Genomic DNA, 22,119 nt, shown 5'->3' on the forward strand with positions numbered 1-22,119 from the left:
TGGAGATGAAGGTTCTAATTGTAAATTGGTATAAAAGTAAGAACAGTTTTAGAAGAGTTCGGGACTTATTGTCAATATGTTTTGAATAGATCAAATTAGTAAAATATGCACATAACCTACAAATAATTGAAGGTTGGTTCACGTTATAATAGTAGGTCGAATAAACACAATTTGTTGACATTACAACTATGTTCCGGGAAAAATACACTGTAAATAACAAATAACATCATCCCAACGTGACGTGTGCTACCTACACAGAAAAACAGGATACGAAGGTTCGCACACGATTTTCAGTAGGGGAATTAATTACCACTCAGCTCGTATTCGGAAACCAGACTTTTAATCCTGCATATTCAATAGCACTGATCCTTGATCTCGTAGAAATAGATTGGCGAAGGTTTGACATCGCTATCTCTTTTCGTTCTCGAGTTAGACGAGAAACAGATGGACAGACAGACAAAACCATTACATAAGGGGAATTTTTTCTTTCGAAAAATTGTCCTAAAAAGGTTAGAACGTGCAATGGATTGTCTAGTTGTAAAATACACCTACCAATGTATTGTGAGCTTTAATTAATATAATAATCCATTAAAAATTAGACAAGTCCAGCGTGGTTATTGAAACTCCAAATCCATTTTAATAGAGAATATGCTGTACGTTGATCAACTCAAATCATAGGCCTTTAGGGAGAACAAATTCGACGCTAATAAACCTCATATAATATCTGAGCAAAATTAGTACCGGCACTAAAATGCATCCGGTGGACCGATTAGAACTGTATGAGAGGGTATTTTTATTTTATAGGTAAACATGTAGGTATTATATGGTAAGCTAGATTGTTAATTGACAGTATAATAAGCAATGGACCTCAGGGTGTCATGTTTCAATAAAAATGAGGTTACTGATGTTTATACCGACTTAACGAGGGACTAGGGCTTGTCGTAAAATATCCACAAATTTGCCGCTATATTGTCGTTACGAAACGACCCATTTTAGTGGATAGAATAGAGCAAGTGGTTGCCGAACGATAATCGCTGTGTAACGACATCGTTACGCGTTATAGAATAGGCCCCTAAGTACCTATATTGCATACAAAATCGTTTAATAAGTATTAACTGCGTGTTCCGTAGTGTCAAAAAAATTTACCGTCCGCCACTGACCCAGGCGGTTTTGAATGAGCTGGGCGCGTATTTTGAATGTTTAGTTGTGGTTATAATAAGCTTCCTCGAGGCTCTCACCAATACGTAACATACTTGGTGACTAAAATCATAAAAAATTCAAAGTAGAACAAGAACGGCATTGTAATACGAATTAATACGAGGAACAAATTTCTGAATTTTAAATTAGCGTAGTGCCCTAATTTTACTACTAACTTTCTAATGTATCCGGACATAAGACATACAATCGCCTAGCCATTAATAGTTCCAGTCGTCCATAAAAGGTACACAGGTGAATGCATTAATGTAATCGTTACACGTTGTGTGTCATTCTTGGCATACCTTTAATATTCCGTAATAATGCCTCCAGTGAAATGCAAATTATTAATAAGCAGGTAGCGTGACATAAGTGTACAAATGTAAATTTGACAAAGTGTGAAAAATATTAGTCCATTAACTAATGTATTATAGATAATAAAATTTTTACAGTGTATTAAAATATTAATAATTATAAGTAGTTAACCTAAAAATGGCTGGCAACATAATTGAAATTTGGCTGGACAAAATTTTAAAAGGGCGCGCTTTGGAGGATGAACAGTCAACTATATGTGACTTCTCGATCGATGAACAAATTACTGCATTGGAATCACAGGGGATAGCGCCAAATGTGGCACAAATCTCTCAACCTGTCTTAGGAGAAACAGTTACATACATTGTCGCTGCTGTTCTACTAAATGAGAAAAATGAGGTATTAATGATGCAGGAAGCAAAACAGTCATGTGCAGGAAAATGGTGAGGATGAGTAAATTCTTCTTAAGCTTATTGTGTATTGTAGGTACTTGCCAGCAGGACGTGTGGAAAAGAATGAAAATATAAGCGAAGCTGCCGCTCGAGAAGTTTTAGAAGAAACTGGGCTTGTAATGCAATGCACTACGTTATTGACAATAGAGTGTGCCGGTGGCACTTGGATTCGGTTTGTTGTGACCGGTAAGGTCATCGGTGGCACTCTTAAAACACCTTCACAAGCAGATTCCGAATCCTTACAAGCAAAATGGGTTTACGACTTAAATGAGTTAACATTACGGGGGAAGGATATTGTACCTATCGTTGAAAGGGCAAGGTAAGCACCACCCACTTATAGGTTGGTTAGTGAGGGTGGGTGATTGAGTCTTCATTCAAACTTAAACACTGTGGCAGCACTTGCTATTTGGTGAATCTAGTATTTCAGTTTATCTACCTACTGTGTCAGAAACTACCTATATAAGTCTTATAAATGCATCGGGCTGTACTTACCATCAATTCTATGAATCATAAAATATCAGTCTGTACCTATAGCTAGTGACATGTTGGCAGTATGCATGGTATCAGCATTATTGAACATGAGAGAACCATTTCAATATGCTTTGTACACCAAGAGTTATAATTCTAATACTCTAAGAACTTACTTAGAATGCATTGCTTAAATGCTGATTACATACAATTTATCTCAAATTGTAATACAGCTTTAACGCACGATATACAGGGTGTCCATTTGAAAACTTCCCACCACCGATTTATCGAAAACCACTGATTAAAGGAAAAAACGCCGAGACCCATTAAAAAAACTACTTCACCCCCTTCCACACTCTGCCCCCCAGGGTCATTGCCTTAAAAATTTTAAAGACAAGTGGTATCGAGTAATAGTTTCTTTGAAAGGTCTTTCAAAGTCCTTTATTTTTATGTTTGGTTTTTTAAAGTCCGCTGATTCGACTCTGCTATGCTGACAGTCAAAAATATGCGAAAAATGAATCTGGGTTCATTTTTATTATTCCCCCCATTAGTTTTGAATCTCATATAATTCGTCATATCTTCTTGTAAAATGTTACAATAAGAAGTAAATATAAAACTTATCTACATAAATAAATTTTCACAACAGAAAAAGAGTGATTTTGATTTAGGCGCATGCCGCCTGGCAGCTTCAAACCAGTTGGATGAACTGAAACTGAACTTATGTCAAATCCGGGATAGGGAAGTTTGGGCGAGGTGAGGCAGCGCAGTCGCCGAAACTGAACTTATATCCCATCCGAGAGATTAACGGATAAGCGGTATGAAGTTCGGATCTGCTAGTAATATCTTAACATTCTTCAAAAATGTTGATTGAAATTTTCGATGAGGTTCTTTTATAAATTTTTGGTTTCCTATCAATAATTTTTTTAGAGCTTCTTCTATTTTCTAGAAACCTTTGCCGAAAAAATGTTCAAAATCTCCTTGAACATTTTCAGCATGAAGTATAGACAAAATTACTCAACTGTAATTATTCAATTAAATGCAGGGTCTTTCATGAGGAGCTCAGTTTTTCGAAACCGTTCAAGTTATTTTGATTAAACTTTACATATAAAAGTAAGACTAATTTTCAGATTGAACGCATATATTTTCATAATGGCGGCACTTTTCTCACAAACTACCTACTAATGTGAGATATACCTATCTAATGTTGCTATATTAAAATTTTTAGAATAAGATACGTAAAAATCGTCAAGAACTTGAGAAACCTTTTAGGAACCCAGTGGTAAACTTTCTCCGAAATGGTTCCAGAAATTTTGAACAACTTGTAGCTACTTGGGAAAAAATGGATTGGTTAGCCAAAGGGAAACGCTTTCAGTCTGGGCTATGGTTTACTAACGTAGTACTTCATAAAAGTATCTGGCCAATACTGCATTATTATTGATACATGGTGATCTTTACATAGTGTGGTTTTTTAAGCACTGTTATTCATCAATCTAATCAAATCGTCGTTGACAGTTGGAACAGATTACATAAGTTGGTCTAAAAATCAATATCGTTAAGTAAAAACGCACACTAAAAACTTACTGCAATAACGCTTGTAGTGGATCATAAATTTGTTGTTTGGAATATTCCGTGAACTTTTCTAAAGTACTTGTCCAATCACATAGTCCAATTTGCGTTCGTGCCGCGGATATAATGGCCGCTGCTAATCGCGATGGTTTGTAAACTTGCATGAAGTGTATGTCTAAAACATTACTTAAACATAGTTAATAATACTACACACCCCTATAACTTTGGTACAATTGGCGATATGGGTTTAATACGTTGCTGGGTGATATTATGAATGAAAACTCTAAATAACCTGGAACAGTGACCATACTTTTCATTTCATAATTTAAATAATGCCCCTGTATATTTTTACATTACAGACATTTCTATAATTTATATGAGATTGGTTAAAGAAATAATCGTTAATCGATACGCAGAAAATGAGAAATTATGTACTTTTTATTCAACCGTAAATTATCAAATAATAGGTACAAAACTAATTTTAATAATTTAATTATTTAAATTTTTGTTATTGGGTAAATGGGTTTTTCAAGTAATGTCATTGGAGATCAATTTTGGTCTATTCATTGCCACCTAGATTAAAAAACTTGACCGACCTCAGATAGTTACATTACTGAGAATCACGTGTCAGTCGAAAATTGTCTGTAGAATTAATAAATGTAAAAACATATAGGGTGTGATATTTAAATTTCTAAATTTAATTCGACTTCCAGCCAAACCGGAAGTGATAGGAAAATACTGTTCAGTGTATTCAATTCGTCTTTATTTATAATATCACCCACAAAAATTGTATATTCATACCGCCGATTCTATCAACATTACAATGATTTAAGCATGGGAAAATTATAACGAAATTTGAAATTTTCAGTTTTTGAATGATATCTCAGTTACTTTCAAAGATTATTCAAAAATATCAAATACGTTTTTTTAGCCACAAAAAAGGGCACCTTTATCGCAATCAATCTACACTGTATCTCCATTATGGAGATTGCAATGCGGTGAGTCGCGAATTTTAGCCACCCTGTACATTAATTAAAATTTGTTTTTTCCGCAAACTTAATTAATGAACTCGTCTGAGCTCTAGTCCACAGCTGTTTGTTGCCAAAAACAGAAGTCGAAAATTTGCTTTCGGTCCGTAGTTATCGCGTTAAAGGACAGACGAACACACAAACACAAAGAACCTGAGCTATTGCTCAGCATCCTAATAAGGTCAACGTTTTAATGGTGCATTTTTTAAATGCCAAAGTAACTGCAACCTTCTCTTTGGTTTGATTTTTGAGTCTATAAGCGGGCAATGAAAGGCATGAGAACATGTTGATTATTTTGTTTACTAAAAATAGTCTCCGTTGAAGAAAAACTTCCATTTTTTCAAAAATTTAAAACATTCGATCGTTAAGTAGATATTATTGGGTCTTTTTAAATGTTAAGAAAGCGCTAAACTCATCTAAAGTCTTACAATATGAAAGTTAAAATGCAGACAGAAATTAACATATAGCTACCTTCAATCACTTTGTCTAAATATATTTCGATATACACCTGCAAATGATCTATTAACGTTCTGAAATCCGTGTTGTAGTAATCTTCGGAGCTTAAAGCAACTTGCATGTAGTAATGCGTGTAATGTGCGGCTGTTGGTATCATGAGGTACCAATGGAAATATTTCAAAATTATAATTTCCACTTCTTTGTAGTCATTTAATGAGTATCGATTATTAACAGCAAAATTCAATTCTGCAAGCTTTGGTATATTAACAGTTACCTCTTCAAATTTAGCTAAAATCCATTGTAAATACTTTGACTTAATTATAGGATGTACCTGATATCCATAGACACACGTTAGCTACCAGATGTAAACGTTCTGGTAATATGGTGTGATTATCCATGAAAACGTCCAGCATGTATACAGCTAGGTGTAGGCACGAGTAACTCAAGCTCTTATCGTTAGAATAACTTTTGAGGTAATTGATGATAGTTTTACGATACATCATCTGAGATACATTAGGATTACAACTTTTGCTACAGATATGACAGGCGCACTTACTTGAGGTGATTGGTGGTGAAAGGGTACTCTGGCTAGTTCTCTCTGTTGTATTACCATTTTGTAATCATCCCTGTATGGAAACACATTATTCCAATCGTCATCTATCTAAAATGATTAAACAATTGAAAACACTCGCGCATCATTTATGCATACGTTGCATAAAGAATTTTTACCAACTAGTCTTGTTCCACCCATCACTCAGCACAGCTTTGTGTATGAGTTTAGGCCTTTAAATAGTTTTGTACAAAATTACAGCACAAGGGTCATCTTTTAGTCAAAGTGTATCACTGTGTCTGTTGAAAGTAAAATTTACATTCTTTGTATTGCTTATCTTTAGTGCAAAATAGGACAAGGTACAAAGGAAATACTTTAAAAACAGTAAATATCAGTCATGTAAAGATCGCCTTTTTTGTTTTGTATCTCATATCGATTGTTGCAAGTTGATAAAATTTCACATATGTACATCTTTTGTGTTTCATTGAATTTATTTTTGATTTCTCTTTGCCCCAATTTCAAATCATTCACACTTCCACAACAATTCACACAACAACTTAAATGTTGTTTATTTATTTATTATCATTTATCCCTCTCTTGTTCTGAGCCCTCAACAGGCTCGCGCCCAATTACAGAGTGACCCGTATAATGCTTTTTAGAGGTGCCTCTGCAGAAGGTATTCCTATACAGTGTACAATGTGTATGGAACACCAAGGACAAAAAGTTCCGTTATTGTATCAGCTAATGTTTTATCATTAGCCATAACCCATAAAGGACGGGTCTAGTTTTTTTAGTTAGTATTTATGTCTTCTGATTGTGTCTAAATTTTTAAAATACCTACCTTCAGAATACACATTGCTACATGATTATGCAAAAAAAAATTCTGTTCTCAACAAAAATATTTTATGAGCGATCTCTTAACATGAAAATAACGATGCCAAGCTTACGTAATAAAAAAACCCACCTGTAATTTTTGGCGGGACAATAAAAATGGTTGTAATTTTAACAAAATCGCTTTGGAGTTGCTCTCCATGAAATTACAAAATTATCAGACAGTTTTTAGCTTCCTAGCGTCTCATGCAGACGTTCAAATCGCTTTTTGAGACCCTCCTCAAACACTCTGTTCTGCAAAGATTTGCACTGAAAGTTGTATAGACAGTCAACGTACTTACCCTTTATGAGCTTCTTCTTCCGACATTTCGTTTTCAAGATATTCGTTTTGGCCTCACCAATAAATCTTATCTAGGCAATTCTTCTCCCCCCCTCCCCACACTAAACCACCTATTGTTAATCTCGAGAAAGAGTGATGTAGCCAACTAATTCCCTTTCGTGATACCTTTCATATAAGTATGCCTTGTAGGGTAAAACGTGTGTTTACTCGCCTCCCCCATCTTGAAAAGATTCGCTTGACACCACTAGAGATATGGCATAGATAAATGGTTGTTGCATGTAAAAGTAATGCATGTTTTATTGTATTCAGAAGCAGAATCTTCCGAAGTAATTCATGAGACGGCTTGACATTATTAAAAAGCATCTGAATGGAAAGAATTATCGCATTAAAATCGTTGATTGACTAATAAGTACAGGCACAACGAAAACGAAACAGACTGAATATCTCTTATGGAAATAGTTTTTGGAAAAAAACGCAAAAACCGGTCCATTTTGGTTGGAAAGTGGACACATTTTACTTAAAAATTTACCTGTGGCGTCTACCCCCTAAGCAGGGTTGCCACCCCGTCAATAATTTTAAATTGAACGTTGGGTCAAATGACACATGGGAAAGAGCTTTTTATTTTCTACACTCATATGGTTTAATTTTCACATTCGAGCGACTCTTTTGGAAGATACATTTAATTTGTAGGGCTCAGGTAAACACAAGAAACTATGTAACATACGAGGCCTGTTAAAAAAATACGTAGACTGACGTCATAAAACAAAATTAGCTTTATGTACAAGGTACATGTCTAGGTCCGATGCACACACTTTTATTTTTTAGCACATTTTTAAGAGTTAAAAAAATGTGCCATTGTTTGCGTTTTATCCGTCCGTCTGTCCGGGCCCACTTCTGCCGTTTCAAATTACTAGGTGAATGGTCCTAGAGTCCTGGAATTTTTTGCAGTAGGTAACCTATACCTTGAAGGTGTGGCAGACGGCCATCAAATTTCGCTGGCTAAAAGGCTCCCACCCCTACGAATTAATTCCTGATATGCTGTTTTGGAAAGTAAAACGTGCATAACATTTACATACGATAACTAATTGGTCTCAGATTTTGCATACGCATGCCTTTAGTGGTGCCAAGTTAAACTTTAGAAAATATAGGAGGGGGGGGGGGTAAACGCATGTTCTGTCCTTCATGCTATTCTAATGAAAGGTCTCATCGAAGTAAATTGGTTTGTACAGACTATAACTTAACCGTGGACTTTTGAGATCAGTTAGCGACGGGGATGAGGGGAGGGGGATTAATTTTATCTCATTGTATTCTAATTAAAGGTCTCAACGAAAGGAACCGTTTTCTACCAACTACTGCCCTTCTTTCTGTCCTCTTATACGGGGTGGAGGGGGAGGGGGGTGGAACTAGTTTTATCCTTCATGGTACTCTAATGAAAGGTCGCAACGAAAGGAATTAATTTCTACCAACCATAGCTCTCCTCCTCGACCTGATCGGGTATATTCCCTTATACCTCAAGAACGGATTTGCGGAAGAGGGTATTCACAAAGGGCGATTGAGACGTCTGCAAGAAATATATCCATTGGTGATGTCAAAACAAAAGCTATTTCGGTTAAAAAAAATGCGCTTGATCTGGACAAGAGTTGTGCACAATTTATACTTGTTCTCTTTTCTTTTTGTTTTATTTCTGAGTGGACTTATTAAAACGGTGTTTCCACTTCTAAGAACAGTCCTGAAACCTGGCCTGGAACGCTACTTTTGTGATGTCATTTAACTCCTTCACCGCATTTGTCATAATCTGGAGAATCGTTGCAAATCTTCTTCCTTTCAAAGGTCTTTTGAGTTTGGAGAACAATAAAAAGGAGCAAGGTCAGGTTAATAGGGTGGATGTGAACAGTGATCGAGTGTTTGGCCAAAAACGCACGAGTCCTGCTGAGGGATGAATGGACTGGAGCGTTGGTGATGCCTCTTTTACTTTTAGCATAATGCAACTCTTCAGATTGTGTAGAATGGGAAATATTGATGCAATAAATTGCATCTTAATTTTACCCCATTTGGACAAAGGAACCTTCTCATCATGGGAAATGTTATTGTCAACTAAAACATTGTACTTGTAGGACGTACGTAAAGGCTCAGAAAATGAACGATAAAACATGGCACCAAGAAATTTTACCTGCTCCAAAGGAGCACAGTTCTCTACTGTTACGGTTGGTCATTTTAATAAAAAAACGTTCAACAAATCGGGTCCATGTGCTTATAAGTGAACGAACCGCATTCCACCTTCCCGTATGTGAAATCCATCCAGCCAAATCACTGCACTCTACTCTTAGAAGATTTATGGTCGAATTATTCGGCGCTGAAGTGGCACCTCACAGGCCACATGGAGTTCTATCGGTAAGTCGCTGTTTCACTATTACGACCAATATTCTAATCATGGTTTAGGTTGAACACAATTGTATAAACAATAAGGATGGGTTGTGTTTGACTATGCTGGTCGTGTTTAGGGCCCCCTTGGAGGAAGTGCCAATTATTGGAAAATGTGTGTGGCACGAAACATCCATGACTCTTGGTGAAACTCTAATGATACGTGTAGGAGCTCGTAATTCCACTATACCTATCAATGTAATACGCTAATGCGAATTTTTATTGTTACTTTTATTGTTGTTAAATGTATAAAATTTATATTTTAACATAATTTAAAACATTGACTTTAATACTTTTAAAATGTTATAGAATCTCAAGCCTTCAGTATTCAACGAGGATAAGGGTTAACAGTATTTTATTTATTATAACAATGTACATTTTATATCTACCAATATAATAAATTATTTTTTACAAAAATCGAATTCAGGAGCGCTTGCACCACAAGTCATATGGATGTTACACCTTTACCCAGAACAGTTTCGTCCAGTGCAGTCGCAGTTTTGGCAAACTGAGTGTTTTGGTTTATGCGTATTTTGCGCAAATATGCACAGTCTTCTAAAAAACGCATCATATTGCTATGTGCAATGGCAAACGGTCACTAAACCACCCACATAAACACCCTCCTAAACACCTGTCCAGCTGGCTCAAAAAACTTTACCAAACATTTTTTTATGGGAAGTGTTGACCATAAAATTTCTTTAACAAATGTTAACACCTAACATAATCCTGGCTACAAATAGAAAAACCCTTATATCCTGGGTCGTAATTTGGGCTCTATTAAACATACAGCTGATCATTTACATACGACACAAATTTATTCGACAAATAACAATCAATAATGCTGTAAGAAAGAGGCAGTCGATTAAAACAAATTAAATTTAAAAGAAAATTCTAATTTCCTTAAATAATCCTAACATCCGGTCATAACTGTGATTTGTTTTAACACGCCCACAAGAACAGAAACGTCCATCGATGTTGCTTGGAATTCATTTCTTTACCTTCAGGCACATTCACTTTTATAAGGAATTTAAAATCTCTGAACACCATCTAAACTTTCTTCCACATTAACATTACAACCCCCAAGCCCGTTTAACGCTGCTACGACTATTTAACAACTCTTCCCTTTCTTTAGACTTTCCGATTCATTTTGTGATAATCTCCCCCTACAGTTGCCTAACACACCTTTTCATTTGAAACAGAAATTACGATACGCTCTGTATACATCAATATTGTGCTACGTTTTCGATTTCGACCCTTCTGCGCAGATGCTGAAGACCAGAATTGTCACTTGTCAGCTTTCTTCTCTTATATATATGTTTATATGGCATCTGCATTCTGCTATAAAATAAAGTTTTATATTATACAAGACGATAAAAGGAAACTAACCATCTCGTGAAAATTAATTCACTCAATCGTGAAAATATCCCTTTATCGTCTTATATAATAAATAACTATAATTTGAAGCATCATGTTAGCTGCCAACAAGGAAACCGAGGCGCCATATCAAATTATTCAATTTTCTAATTGTTCCCCTAGATATTTTAATTACTCTCGCAGCCTTTGAAAGCTTTCGTCATTTGGAAGACGAGAGAATATTCATATTGTATGATTTCAGTTCACTTCGTGAGTTATTTACCAATTTTCGTTTCCCTATGTTAAGCGAAAATGAGCATTAAAACTACGAGGCCGTGCAGCTTCTTTGTTATCCCAGATCTTTTGCGGTCACAATGGGTACGTGTCAATTAGAGGTTACCGTATTTAGGCATTTTAACGCGCTTTTGATAGCGTCAATCATACATTACTGTACAGGAAACTGTATTTGGCTGGTGTAAGTTCCAAAATAGTGAGAACAATCAAAAATTATTATGATAATGCTGTTTTTGCGATCACTTCAAGTGGGTTGCAGAGCAGATTCTTTGATATATCATGTGGAGTATTACAAGGTGAATCACTGAGTCCTCTCTTATTCTCAATATTTATTGGAGACATAGAGAACTACTTCAGGAACTGTGGCCACTCTGGTATAAACATTGATAACTACACGGACTTAATTCTACTACTCTATGCCGATGATCTAGTCATTCTGGCGGACTCACCTGTAGACCTTAATGGAAAACTGGTTTCTCTAGCAAAATATTCTGCTGAAAACATGCTCACAGTAAATACTGAGAAAAGCAAAATTGTAATTTTTAGGAATGGTGGATTTGCTGCTTCATCAAGTAATTCATTTTACTTTAACGATACACGACTTGAAATTGTTAATAGTTTTAGCTACCTTGGTGTAACCTTTTCGGCCTCTGGCAAATTTTCTAAAATGTCTTCCTTGACAAAGACTAAAGCAAAAGGAAGTATAGGTTCCGCCATGCAACTTCTTTCAAAAAATAAAATAAACTCCTGGACCACGAGAGAAACACTGTACCATTCTATTGTAATTAACTCTCTAGCACACTGCGTTGGCATCTGGGGACTTAGATATCCCGATGTAATTGAAAGAGTTCAAATCTCTTATTACAAGCAACTACTAGGCTTGAGCAAAACAACTCCAGATCACCTTATTCGCTTAGAGACAGGCTCATGCCCGTTATTTGTAATTGCTATAAAAGCTGCGCTTTCTTGGTTACACCGAATATATGGAATGCCCAACGGTAGACTACCCAAAATGTGCCTTAACCGTCTGCTACATCTAGACTCAGCTAATACCACTGTATCTAATAAAAATCTCACTCTTAATTGGATAACTCAACTCAAAGATGTATTCACAGAGCTAGATTTACTCCATGTGTGGACTGAACTGACAACAGGGAACGTTAAACCACACATAAGTGCAGTTGTTGAAAAATATAGAAGTTACTCATTTGATAAAGATATCTCCCAACTTCAATTGTCCACGTACGCATTATTTACGCGTTTTTTTTCATATGATGGTAATACGTCTAATTACCTAACCTTTAAGTTACCCATACACATGATACGATTACTTTCGCAAATAAGGCTATGCTCAAGGAAAGTGATCACCTTCAAAATACAACAAATTACCTACAGAATATACACAGACGAGATGTGCACCCTTTGTAATCTTAATGATATGGAAACTCTAGAGCACATAGTTATTAAGTGTCCTATGTTTCAACCATACCGGGATGCTTATATCAGCCATATTAAATCTGTTCAGGACCTTTTGGACAATCTTAACAACGAGTCTACACAAATCACCCGATCACTTTTTAATTTTATTACCCAAAGTCTAAGACTACGATCCTTTATCATGAATGAATAATTGTTTTCGTTTATCTTGGACCTAAATTTTTTTATTTTTTTTATTTTTTTGTATGAAGATGTACTAAAATTAAGTTAAAACTATGTAAAACTATACAGGTAGGTACATTACAATAGGTAGTTACTATTATTATTATTTTCCTTTGTAAGCTTGATTAGTGTTTGGTAGTGTAGGTATGTTAGTTTAACGCTAAACCCTGCAATAAGTTTTTTTGTTAAGAAAACTACTAAATGCAATAAAAAATTATTATTATTATTATATTATTATTATTATTAACTCTGTAAAGCAGATATAAGCATTATTAACTGTCGCTAATTAGATGTTGCAGCAAATTTTGTATGATTAGGTTGTGTTTGGTGTCAAATGAAACGCGAATTTGAAGACAAGTATTAGAATTTTATGATGACCGGAAGTCAAGAAATTAATTAAAGTTTTACTTTTTGAACGTTATTACATCAAGTACGCCGGCCGACTGGAAATTTTGACATTACATTTCCGCATTTTGGAAATTCTATATAAGGTTGAACAGCATGATTTAGGATTTGTTCCTGTTTAATGTCCAGATAAGCGCTTGATATTCTCATTTCGTTAATTGTAAAGGGGTGCTTTCCTTCCTTTTGTTTTCCATTAGTCATTTTGTGCTTCTGTTCCCGCCTTCGGAAATCGTTACGTTTCCGTGTGCCGTAATTCTGTTTTAGATTATTCGCCAGTGACCGGCCGCCTCTCTTCTCTGGAGTTTCCGTTTTCTCCATCTGATTACTTGTGGCTTCCAAAAGTCAAAACCAACAGTCCTTGGCTAGGAGCAAGGATCGACAATCTTCAGGTGGATTAATTGTAAAGATTAGATAGATACGCATTTTTTTCGAACCGATATACCAACCTGGAATTATTAACAATTTCATAAAATCCAAAAATATAACATCTTTGTAACCTGTTTCTATAGTGATGCATACAGTACGGCATTAAATTTTGAAGATTGTATTTGTACGACACGACAGGCCAAAAAGTACATGGGAGTTAAAGGAAGCATGATATAAAATCACAACTGTTTTTTAGATCACATTTCCTCTAAAATTTTTGTAGATCATGTAAGTTATGAATAAAGTATTATGGTATTATATACCCAAAAACTTTACTGGACAGATTTAAATGTGGAAAAATTCAGTTGTTTTATTTGTTGTAAATAACCATTCCTCCACCCTGACCCGTGCATCACACATATTTGACTACTTTGATGAACACTGTATTACCTCAAGTAAAACAGAATAGATGGCACACGTTCGACCAAATTCATATGGAAATTGAAGAAGCGTTTGTAAAGAATTACTCTTTGATGTGGATATGAAAAAAACTAGCTCGTGTAGAGCTTTAAAAAACACAAGCAATTAATAGTGTACACAATTTAGTAAAATTTATTAACTACCTATTAAAAATGTACATATTATGAATAGTTAAAAGCACCTCCTTCATTTTAGAAATTAGATTCACTTTTTATAAATAAATACAATTTCTTCTAATTACTCTACATATATATACAAAAAGTATTTTGAATGGTACAATTTGCAGTTCTGTCATTAAAACATTGTATACCATTAGCGCTATACCATAAATATATATTACCATAGAGCATTGTTTACTCTATGATATTACATAACATAAAACCAAATTTCTTTTATAAAAGAAACTGTGTTCAGCCATTTCCTGTAAAAAACAGTACAATTTAAATAAGAAATCATGCACACAAAATCATCATTATGCAATGATAAATGCAAAACATAGTCTAAATGTAGGCAATACACAAGGTTAACTGGTACGGCATGTCGGTGTGTCTTGTCCTTCTAAAGGACTAACTCTATAACCCATATTTGCCAACATATTTTCAAAGGGATCCATTACCATACGTTGTTGATTAGCTTCAATTGCCGCCCATGGATCGACCACCACACGGCTATTTTCAGCACCCTCCTGGAAATCAAATAGTACAGCAACTATACTAAAATGCCGAATTTAACTACCTCCCCCGTGGGTGACCACAACTTAACCATAGGATCTATGCCGCTTGTTGCGATCAAACAAGCGCTAGGATGTGGTTGGACACAATTCACAATCGATCCATCACCCCACAGAGCAGTAGCAATATTAGTCGTCTTACGATCCCATATAAATATGATCCCATCATCTGAACCGGCACATATAAAATTGGCATTCTCACCTAAAAGACGCTTCATTTAAATACATCACATTTAGATAGTATCTACCGAGAAAATTGGCTTCTTTGATATCAGTTGTCGTATTGCAATGGCCAATAAAATGAGTCTCATAATCTCTGGATTCTAAACGTAATTGTTTTTCTTCATCACTAAATGCTTTCTCCGAATTTATCTCTTCGTCCTTTTTTGTTTTACACGATGCTATATCATCGTGCAGTGTCTTGATTTGAGCGCTGTCATTATAATCCACAAAATTCGAAGAAAAATAATCGAGCCAATGATATGCTTCGTCACTCCAGTTTAATGCTATTAGACATTGTATTAAACCTATATAGGCATCTTTATTATCATTCCAATTGCGTATTACATGTAAATAGTCTCTCGCTGCCGAATATACATCCCCGGTCCTAAAAATGGCCTTTAATGTAATTTTTTGAGGTGCCTATGGCCATTGGCATTGATAAATTTAAACTGAACTTTGAATAAGCATAACGCGCAACGGATAGCAACGATTGTTAATAAACTACATGGTGCAAATGACCACTAGTTGCTTAGAATTCTTTGATAAGTAAGAAGGTACACACAGAGTGTAACAGGTAGTTACAAGAAGAATTATTTACTGAATTGGAATGGTTACATCCAAACATCATGGTTAGAACAAAATTTAAAAAAAAACAATCCCAGATATTACGTTGCGGTATCAGTCATTGCTTAATTTAAGTACCTACCATCATTGAGGAAAATATGTGAACATATATATATGGCTGTTGAGGGCCGAAAACAAGAGCGGGATAATAATAAATAAATAATACTTCTCTTTTGGCTGGTTTCCCAAATTCTTACACTGCATTATATACATTTAATACAAAAATGAGTTTCATGTAACCTTTCCATGTTTATATCTTGATTTTTAGTGGTCCATTCCATGTTTTTATTATTATTATTATTATGTTACATATTTTTCAAACCTTTGAAATTCAATTTTGAAAAAAATGATTGATTGCGAAAATAGTGAAGAACATGAGAATCTTTGAAGTTCTGCTGCACCCTGTGTAATACTTAACAACTTACAAATTGTAAATTAATTAATTATTGATCAAATTAAAGGTCTTTGGTTAATTCAGTTAATTTAAACTTACCATTTCCGATTAAATAACGTTCTTGCTCTTTCTATAAAGTCACAGGCACAAGGTTGGGAAGAAATTTTTTTATTACATTTTAATAATTTTCTATTTGATGTTATTTTGGTTCCATTACTTCTCTAAAAATAAAAAAAATTATTTATTGTAAAAGTGAGTATATGACAGATTGCAGGTACAGTAAAACATTGTCAATAACTATAGATCGAATTTTCGTACTCTATCAGTAAATTGGTAGGATTATCCTCATTGTAGTAGCCCAAATATCAATAGCATTACTTTACTTAGTCGGCAAATATTGTATATATGAACTATTTTTAAAGTTCAATAGTGTATTCCCATCCTTTCACAAATTTATTCTCATATTCATAAATTTCCCTATAGAAAAACTTTTATCTGTAGGAATATAGGGAACCTATTTCCAAATTCTCCACCTCTTTTTCCAAAAAACGTGGATGGCGCTTGGTCGTTTTGATCTGACATAGTAACGTGTCATTTCAAAAATTAGCCCGATTAGTTTTAGAACATATCTCAGATCAAAAAAGACATGTACAGAGGTATCTCGTTACCCGTGGATGTTTTGTCGAGAAGTGAATGTAAAACATTTGATTTTGAATTTTTTCTTATAAGTTTATATAAAAGTAGAGAATGTGACATTTGGCATGTAATGTGGCGCCCATAAGAAATATGAAAGTAGTACCCTGTAGCTTCCACACCTAGCTTCTAGCGTCTTATGGAAAGAATAATAATAATAATAATGCTTTATTTTTTTGCAAGCTGGTAAAAAATAACAAATTCAAAGTTATAGAGGGAATCACGCAAAAAAAAAGGATTAGAAAACAGTTAAAACTGATCTAAGTTCTAATCCTGAAGAATTGCGTAATAGTATCATGTGTGAATAATACTTTGAGTATACGTAAGAACTAAGAAGTGAAAATATAAAGCGAAAATTTAAAAAAAAAAAATTGAAGTTACGAAAAGAGATACATAGCACTTAGCATTTACTCATCATAAATTCAGATTCTCCGAAAAAAAATACTCATAGAAGATGCTATAGGGAACCATCCTTTTCCGACCGTTTAAGCTAGGAAAAATGAAAATGAAATTTGACATTTTCAGTTTTTTGTTGATATCTCACTTATTTTCAGATTTTTCAAAAATTTCAAATGCGTTTTTTAGTCACAAAAAGGGGCAACTTCCCCCCTACACTGTATCTCTCACGGTTACGGAGATCCCAATGGTGAGCAACGAATTTGAACCATCCTGTTGCTGATAGCACAACTCGAAAACCGTGCAATTTAAAAATAATTTTGCATAAAAATATGGCACTTCGCCAGAGGGAAGGGGGGGATCCTCTCTAAAGGTGAGGGTTAGTAACCCTGACCAACCTGAGGTGGGGAGTGTGTCAGTAGCACTACAACAACACCAGCAGCTGCTATAGGGGCAAATGCAAGAAGCTATGGAAGCAAGTATGAAAAAATATAAAAAAACCTTTTATGCATATGTCAACTATAGATGGATGCGGATCTACAGAAATTATTTTTGAATGTACATGGGTCCCGTTTTTACGGTATCAATAAATAACTGATTTTTTAAATAGAACACCCTGTATATTTTTAGATGTTTTGATGTTATTTGTCAACCTCTACCATTGAATTTATAGTTATAAATTCATAAATTCAATGCCTCTACATTGAATGATATTCATTGTTCGTTGTTTGTCAGTGTTGCCATCTTATTAATTTTTGTCCGAATAATTCCTTATAAACAAGCCTCACTTTGATGAATCGTAGCTACCTTAATTCTGAAGTTAAGAAATACATTTTATTAATAATCTGAGTATAAGGCAACACCTTGATAATGAGAAAGTTGGATTTAGTGATACAGGGTGTTCATATGAAATGGTGAAATTTCCAAATTTCAAAGTGCCATAGTTAGATGAACATTATTGATTAAATGTATTACTTAACTTCAAAATCAAGGTGGGCTACGAATCAAAATGAGGATTGTTTATGGAGAATTATTCGGAAAAAAATTAATAAGATGGCAACATTGACAAAAAACGAAAAAATGAATAGCGTTCAATGTAGAGGTTAACAAATGACATCGAAACATGTAAAAATATACAAGGGTGTTCTATTTAAAAATTCAGTTACTTATTGATACGGTAAAAATGGGACATCCTATACATTCAAAAATAATTTCTAAAGATGGGCAACAATCTATAGTTGACATTTGCACAAAAGGATTTTTTTTATGAGGTATGAGCTAGGAAAGACCGACGCACTGTTGCAGGACCCTGTATAATTGAGTTTTAATTTCTTGTACTTTAATCTGTCGTATTTTTTGATTTTGGTGCAAAACTGTTTGTATATTTTTATGTAGACTCAAAAACGTCTTTCCAGCGTACCTTCTTACCACCCACAAATCAGTAAGGGAGAAACTTATTGCATTGGGGTAAAAAATCACCCCCTCCCCACTTTTTCGACGGAAATACACGTTTTTAAGCACCACAATGATATCTATCTGTCTGTCTGCACTCTCCGCACATTTCCGGCTAAACAACTGAACCCATTAGAACCAAATTTGGTAGGTACCTACACGTATTGTTAGACATAAAAGGAGCGGAAAAGCTTTTGGACAGAATGGCGCATGCGCAGGTTTGCGGTTGAAATCTGTGTTAGTCACAGTATGTTTTATATTTATCATAAAAAGAAACCTTCTTCACACTCTTTATTGTAGATAGGATTTTGATCATTTGTGAACACTTATTTTAAGTTAAGCGGTTGAAACTCGGGTTGAAATCTCCGTTTCATTTGACGGATTTTGTTACAGGACTTCAGCACAAACTTCTTTTTGTTGTAATGTTCTTTTTAACAACTCCTTATATTAATGGGTGATTAAAAATGTGCACCTATTGCTTTTCAGGACTACTTTTTTTGTTTGTTTGCATTTTTATCTTTTTATTTACTATAATGAGACCCGCATGAGGAAACCTATGAAAGAATATGTCTCATTTATGAATTGAAACATCCCTTCAATTAAAGCAAACTGTTCTGACTTTTATGTTAATTAAGTATAAATAATACTTACACTTCTGTATATATTACAACATGGTCTAACATTTTTTGTGTTAGAAGCGTTCTCAGGTACACACAGTTCATTTACATATCTCGGATTATTGATATCAAATAAATAAATTTGTTCCCCACCCATATTGACCAACATATCTGAACCACTCGAGTCAAATGTTACATAAGTGGCCGCCAGTTTGTAAGTCATGTCTCCACGAGCATCTTTTGCCAAATGTCCAGGTGCAAAATACTGCACACATCTAGGATCTTGTGGTTCTGGTGGAGTTCGTTTCCGAAGATCATTTGTATGATTAATCTAAAAGTTATAAATTAATGTGAGGAAAATGTTTGGAAAGTAACCCACCCTATAGGTCGAGGTTTTTACCATTCTACGATCAAACAGTCGAATAAAGCAGTCGTTGGCACCTATCGCTATTAAATGAGATCTAACAGGATTAACAGCAATACACTTCACTTCTGAAGTATAACTAAGGTCAACAAAAACCTTGCTTTTTGTTGAGGCACACTCGTGAGGTTCTCGCATATCGTATTGTCTACAATTAAATAAAAATAGCACACATAGATATTAGAAGAACATACATAACAAGACCATCCTCACTTGCTGACCAAAATAAAAGAGGTTCATCAGGAGAAGTAGCCAAACGTTTAACTCGTCCCATATGGCACCCACAATCTAAATGAGGTGTTTGATGTCGCACCGCCTGTTCTACGGATTGCACTACAACTCTGCAATCGCCTGCCCCAGTCGCTATGAGAGAGTCATCACTGCCTACAAACTATCAGCCTAAAATTGATACAGGTTTCCAAGATTGCTCGATACTCACTTTAACTGAAAATATATTTCCAATATGAGGTGTATGTACTGTTTTTAACAAACGATGCCTAAATGGATCCCATATCATAACGTTAGTATCATCAGAACCAGATGCTAATCGTCTGCATTAAAAGCATGTCACTCTCTCGCATGTAAAACCTGTAAAATTACCTTCCATCAGAGGACCACTGCAAACAATTTACGCAGCCTTGGTGTCCCTCTAATTCATGCTCTAAGCCGAGTCTTTTAATCAGTGCGTCAGTAAATTGTGAATGTTGTTGTAGTATGTTTCCGATTTCTGCTTTCTTCTCTCTACCTTGTAAAAGTTTAACAATGTTACAACTAACATCTGTCTTCCTTAAGGAACCGTCCATCTAGGAATGAATTAAGTAATAAATAATTTAATTAATTATTAATTTGCTTACTTTTGGAAAGCCTATTGAACATTATCGAGATTTAAATGAATAATTAAAGCCTTTGTGGATGCCAACTTTATGAGAGGACTATCACTTGTCAACATCACTTGTTCAATTTTTCCTTATTTGTTTAAACAAATTTTTGTGAACTTTCTTATCCCTTTGACTGTTGTTATTGTATCACTAGTTCTCTGCAAAGCTCGCTAGATGGCACGCTAGACGCCACATATTCGAGATTCTTACACAGTGGCGGCACCGAAAATGGGCCTAGGGCTATACCATTGTTTATTCGTTTATAATTGTTCTACCTACTTAAAGTGACTAATAACATTGAATTTATAACTATCAGAAGCGCAAATTATATGGCACGAAATGTGATGGTTTTCAATAGTTTAAATTGCAAGACGTAGATGTCTCCACCATCAAGAAAGATGTAAAGTCACTATACAGGGTGGTGACTTACGGAACGCATCAGGGATGTAAAATTCATAACATGCGATTATTGGCTCCCCAAATTATTTTAGAGCAAAAATGTATTAAGGTTTTTTGTAGAAAAAATTTTTTTACGTAAATCAAACGTATTAGTTTTCAATTTTTTGCATAATAAAGACGGAAAATTGGAAACATAAAACCCCCATCTTTTTCAATAATCTGTGATGCCATGGAATTTTATAATACAAAAACTACGCCAATATCCGTCATGCCATGGAATGTCTGCTATAAAACAAATCAAATTCTTTCAAAAAGTTTTTTTTTCTCCAACCACCTGAATAAGACGCTATTTTGTGCCAGTGTTCGGTACGTAAAATTGACGTTTTGCGGATTAATCGCTTTCACCATGGCAACTGTACAAAAAGTGGATACTTTTGGTCCTAGTACCAAAAAGAAATTGACCTTGAATGTTGGCCAATTAAAAAATTACAATCACGGAGATATGTCACATTGACATCGTTTTACATTGCAGGTTGTAAGATATTTTTATACATACAAATCAAATATTTTTGCATATTCAATACAAATAATGATTTCTATGCGTATGTACATGTATTGAAAATGATTTACGCTCGCTATTTTTATTTAAACCATGTGTAACGTAATTTACATATTCGGTGAACGTAATTTTAATACGTATACAACCCGCCGTCGCGCGTAACGCCATCTACTTCAGACCCATTGCACTATTATCTGTCATTTTGAATTCAAAATTTGAAAAAGTTAATTGCAATTAATTTTAATTAAAAAACTGTATGGTAAGTTGTTTATTTCAATACAAAATATAACATTATTAATTTGTGTATACAATAAAAATGACTGAAACTGATAGCGACATGGATTGGACTCCGCCAGTGATTATAGAAACGGCAGAACATCCTACCTCAAGATTTGCTCCCTACAAAGTTGCGAGAGGTGAGAAGTTAGAAATAAGAACGAATAGGTTATAACCTAAAAACTAGAGTGGCACGACACGTGAGGACAAGAAAGCAGAACTTGTTATACTATAGTAGTGAAACTGTGACTGAATCTAAATTCGAATATAATTTGAAGTAAAG

At 34.7% G+C, this 22,119-nt stretch overlaps 3 protein-coding genes across 7 annotated transcripts; 1 reads left to right on the forward strand and 2 right to left on the reverse strand.

Annotated features, from left to right (window-relative positions):
• The first annotated feature begins 1,159 nt into the window (after window positions 1–1,159).
• On the forward strand, window positions 1,160–9,926 carry LOC116163100 (8-oxo-dGDP phosphatase NUDT18-like). Of its 2 annotated transcripts, XM_031476947.1 has the most exons (5): window positions 1,160–1,576; window positions 1,629–1,949; window positions 1,993–2,277; window positions 9,312–9,588; window positions 9,637–9,926. In XM_031476947.1, exons 2-5 carry the CDS (start codon window positions 1,687–1,689, stop codon window positions 9,826–9,828), a joined length of 1,017 nt encoding a protein of 338 aa, XP_031332807.1. In that variant the 5' UTR covers window positions 1,160–1,576; window positions 1,629–1,686; the 3' UTR covers window positions 9,829–9,926. The 2 variants fall into 2 exon arrangements, with proteins under 2 accessions (XP_031332807.1, XP_031332806.1); XM_031476946.1 differs by having other exon boundaries at window positions 1,160–1,949.
• LOC116163103 (cyclin-J-like) lies at window positions 3,478–6,560 on the reverse strand. Of its 3 annotated transcripts, none has more exons than XM_031476954.1 (6): window positions 6,206–6,560; window positions 6,033–6,137; window positions 5,808–5,979; window positions 5,492–5,764; window positions 4,008–4,167; window positions 3,478–3,962 (listed from the first exon to the last, which is right to left on the reverse strand). In XM_031476954.1, exons 2-6 carry the CDS (start codon window positions 6,087–6,089, stop codon window positions 3,917–3,919), a joined length of 708 nt encoding a protein of 235 aa, XP_031332814.1. In that variant the 5' UTR covers window positions 6,090–6,137; window positions 6,206–6,560; the 3' UTR covers window positions 3,478–3,916. The 3 variants fall into 3 exon arrangements, with proteins under 3 accessions (XP_031332814.1, XP_031332813.1, XP_031332815.1); XM_031476953.1 differs by having other exon boundaries at window positions 6,186–6,560; XM_031476955.1 differs by lacking the exon at window positions 5,492–5,764 and having other exon boundaries at window positions 6,186–6,560.
• A 4,405-nt stretch (window positions 9,927–14,331) lies between the features above and the next one.
• On the reverse strand, window positions 14,332–20,775 carry LOC116164256 (WD and tetratricopeptide repeats protein 1-like). 2 transcript variants are annotated; one of them, XM_031478399.1, is made up of 10 exons: window positions 20,579–20,775; window positions 20,325–20,527; window positions 20,164–20,275; window positions 19,919–20,115; window positions 19,683–19,872; window positions 19,338–19,634; window positions 16,245–16,366; window positions 15,154–15,512; window positions 14,908–15,107; window positions 14,332–14,860 (listed from the first exon to the last, which is right to left on the reverse strand). In XM_031478399.1, exons 2-10 carry the CDS (start codon window positions 20,525–20,527, stop codon window positions 14,699–14,701), a joined length of 1,842 nt encoding a protein of 613 aa, XP_031334259.1. In that variant the 5' UTR covers window positions 20,579–20,775; the 3' UTR covers window positions 14,332–14,698. The 2 variants fall into 2 exon arrangements, with proteins under 2 accessions (XP_031334259.1, XP_031334260.1); XM_031478400.1 differs by having other exon boundaries at window positions 14,333–14,860; window positions 14,911–15,107; window positions 20,579–20,774.
• Between the last annotated feature and the right edge of the window lie 1,344 nt (window positions 20,776–22,119).

Source organism: Photinus pyralis, unplaced genomic scaffold, assembly GCF_008802855.1.
Source record: "Photinus pyralis isolate 1611_PpyrPB1 unplaced genomic scaffold, Ppyr1.3 Ppyr1.4_LG2, whole genome shotgun sequence".
NCBI lineage: Eukaryota > Metazoa > Arthropoda > Insecta > Coleoptera > Lampyridae > Photinus > Photinus pyralis.

What these genes read in the sequence shown, in the direction of transcription:
- LOC116163103 (XM_031476953.1), bottom strand. Translation starts at nt 6,227, where the DNA reads ATGGGTGGAACAAGACTAGTTGGTAAAAATTCTTTATGCAAC. An exon ending in TTCACCACCAATCACCTCAA is followed by an intron (nt 5,980 to 6,032) that starts GTAAGTGCGCCT and finishes AATGTATCTCAG; the next exon opens with ATGATGTATCGTAAAACTAT. An exon ending in CGTGTGTCTATGGATATCAG is followed by an intron (nt 5,765 to 5,807) that starts GTACATCCTATA and finishes AATGGATTTTAG; the next exon opens with CTAAATTTGAAGAGGTAACT.
- LOC116163100 (XM_031476946.1), top strand. Translation starts at nt 1,687, where the DNA reads ATGGCTGGCAACATAATTGAAATTTGGCTGGACAAAATTTTAAAAGGG. An exon ending in CAGTCATGTGCAGGAAAATG is followed by an intron (nt 1,950 to 1,992) that starts GTGAGGATGAGT and finishes TGTGTATTGTAG; the next exon opens with GTACTTGCCAGCAGGACGTG. An exon ending in GGCCACATGGAGTTCTATCG is followed by an intron (nt 9,589 to 9,636) that starts GTAAGTCGCTGT and finishes ATCATGGTTTAG; the next exon opens with GTTGAACACAATTGTATAAA.
- LOC116164256 (XM_031478399.1), bottom strand. Translation starts at nt 20,527, where the DNA reads ATGGACGGTTCCTTAAGGAAGACAGATGTTAGTTGTAACATTGTTAAA. An exon ending in ACGTTATTTAATCGGAAATG is followed by an intron (nt 15,513 to 16,244) that starts GTAAGTTTAAAT and finishes GGCCATTTTTAG; the next exon opens with GACCGGGGATGTATATTCGG. An exon ending in CAAAGAAGCCAATTTTCTCG is followed by an intron (nt 15,108 to 15,153) that starts GTAGATACTATC and finishes AGCGTCTTTTAG; the next exon opens with GTGAGAATGCCAATTTTATA.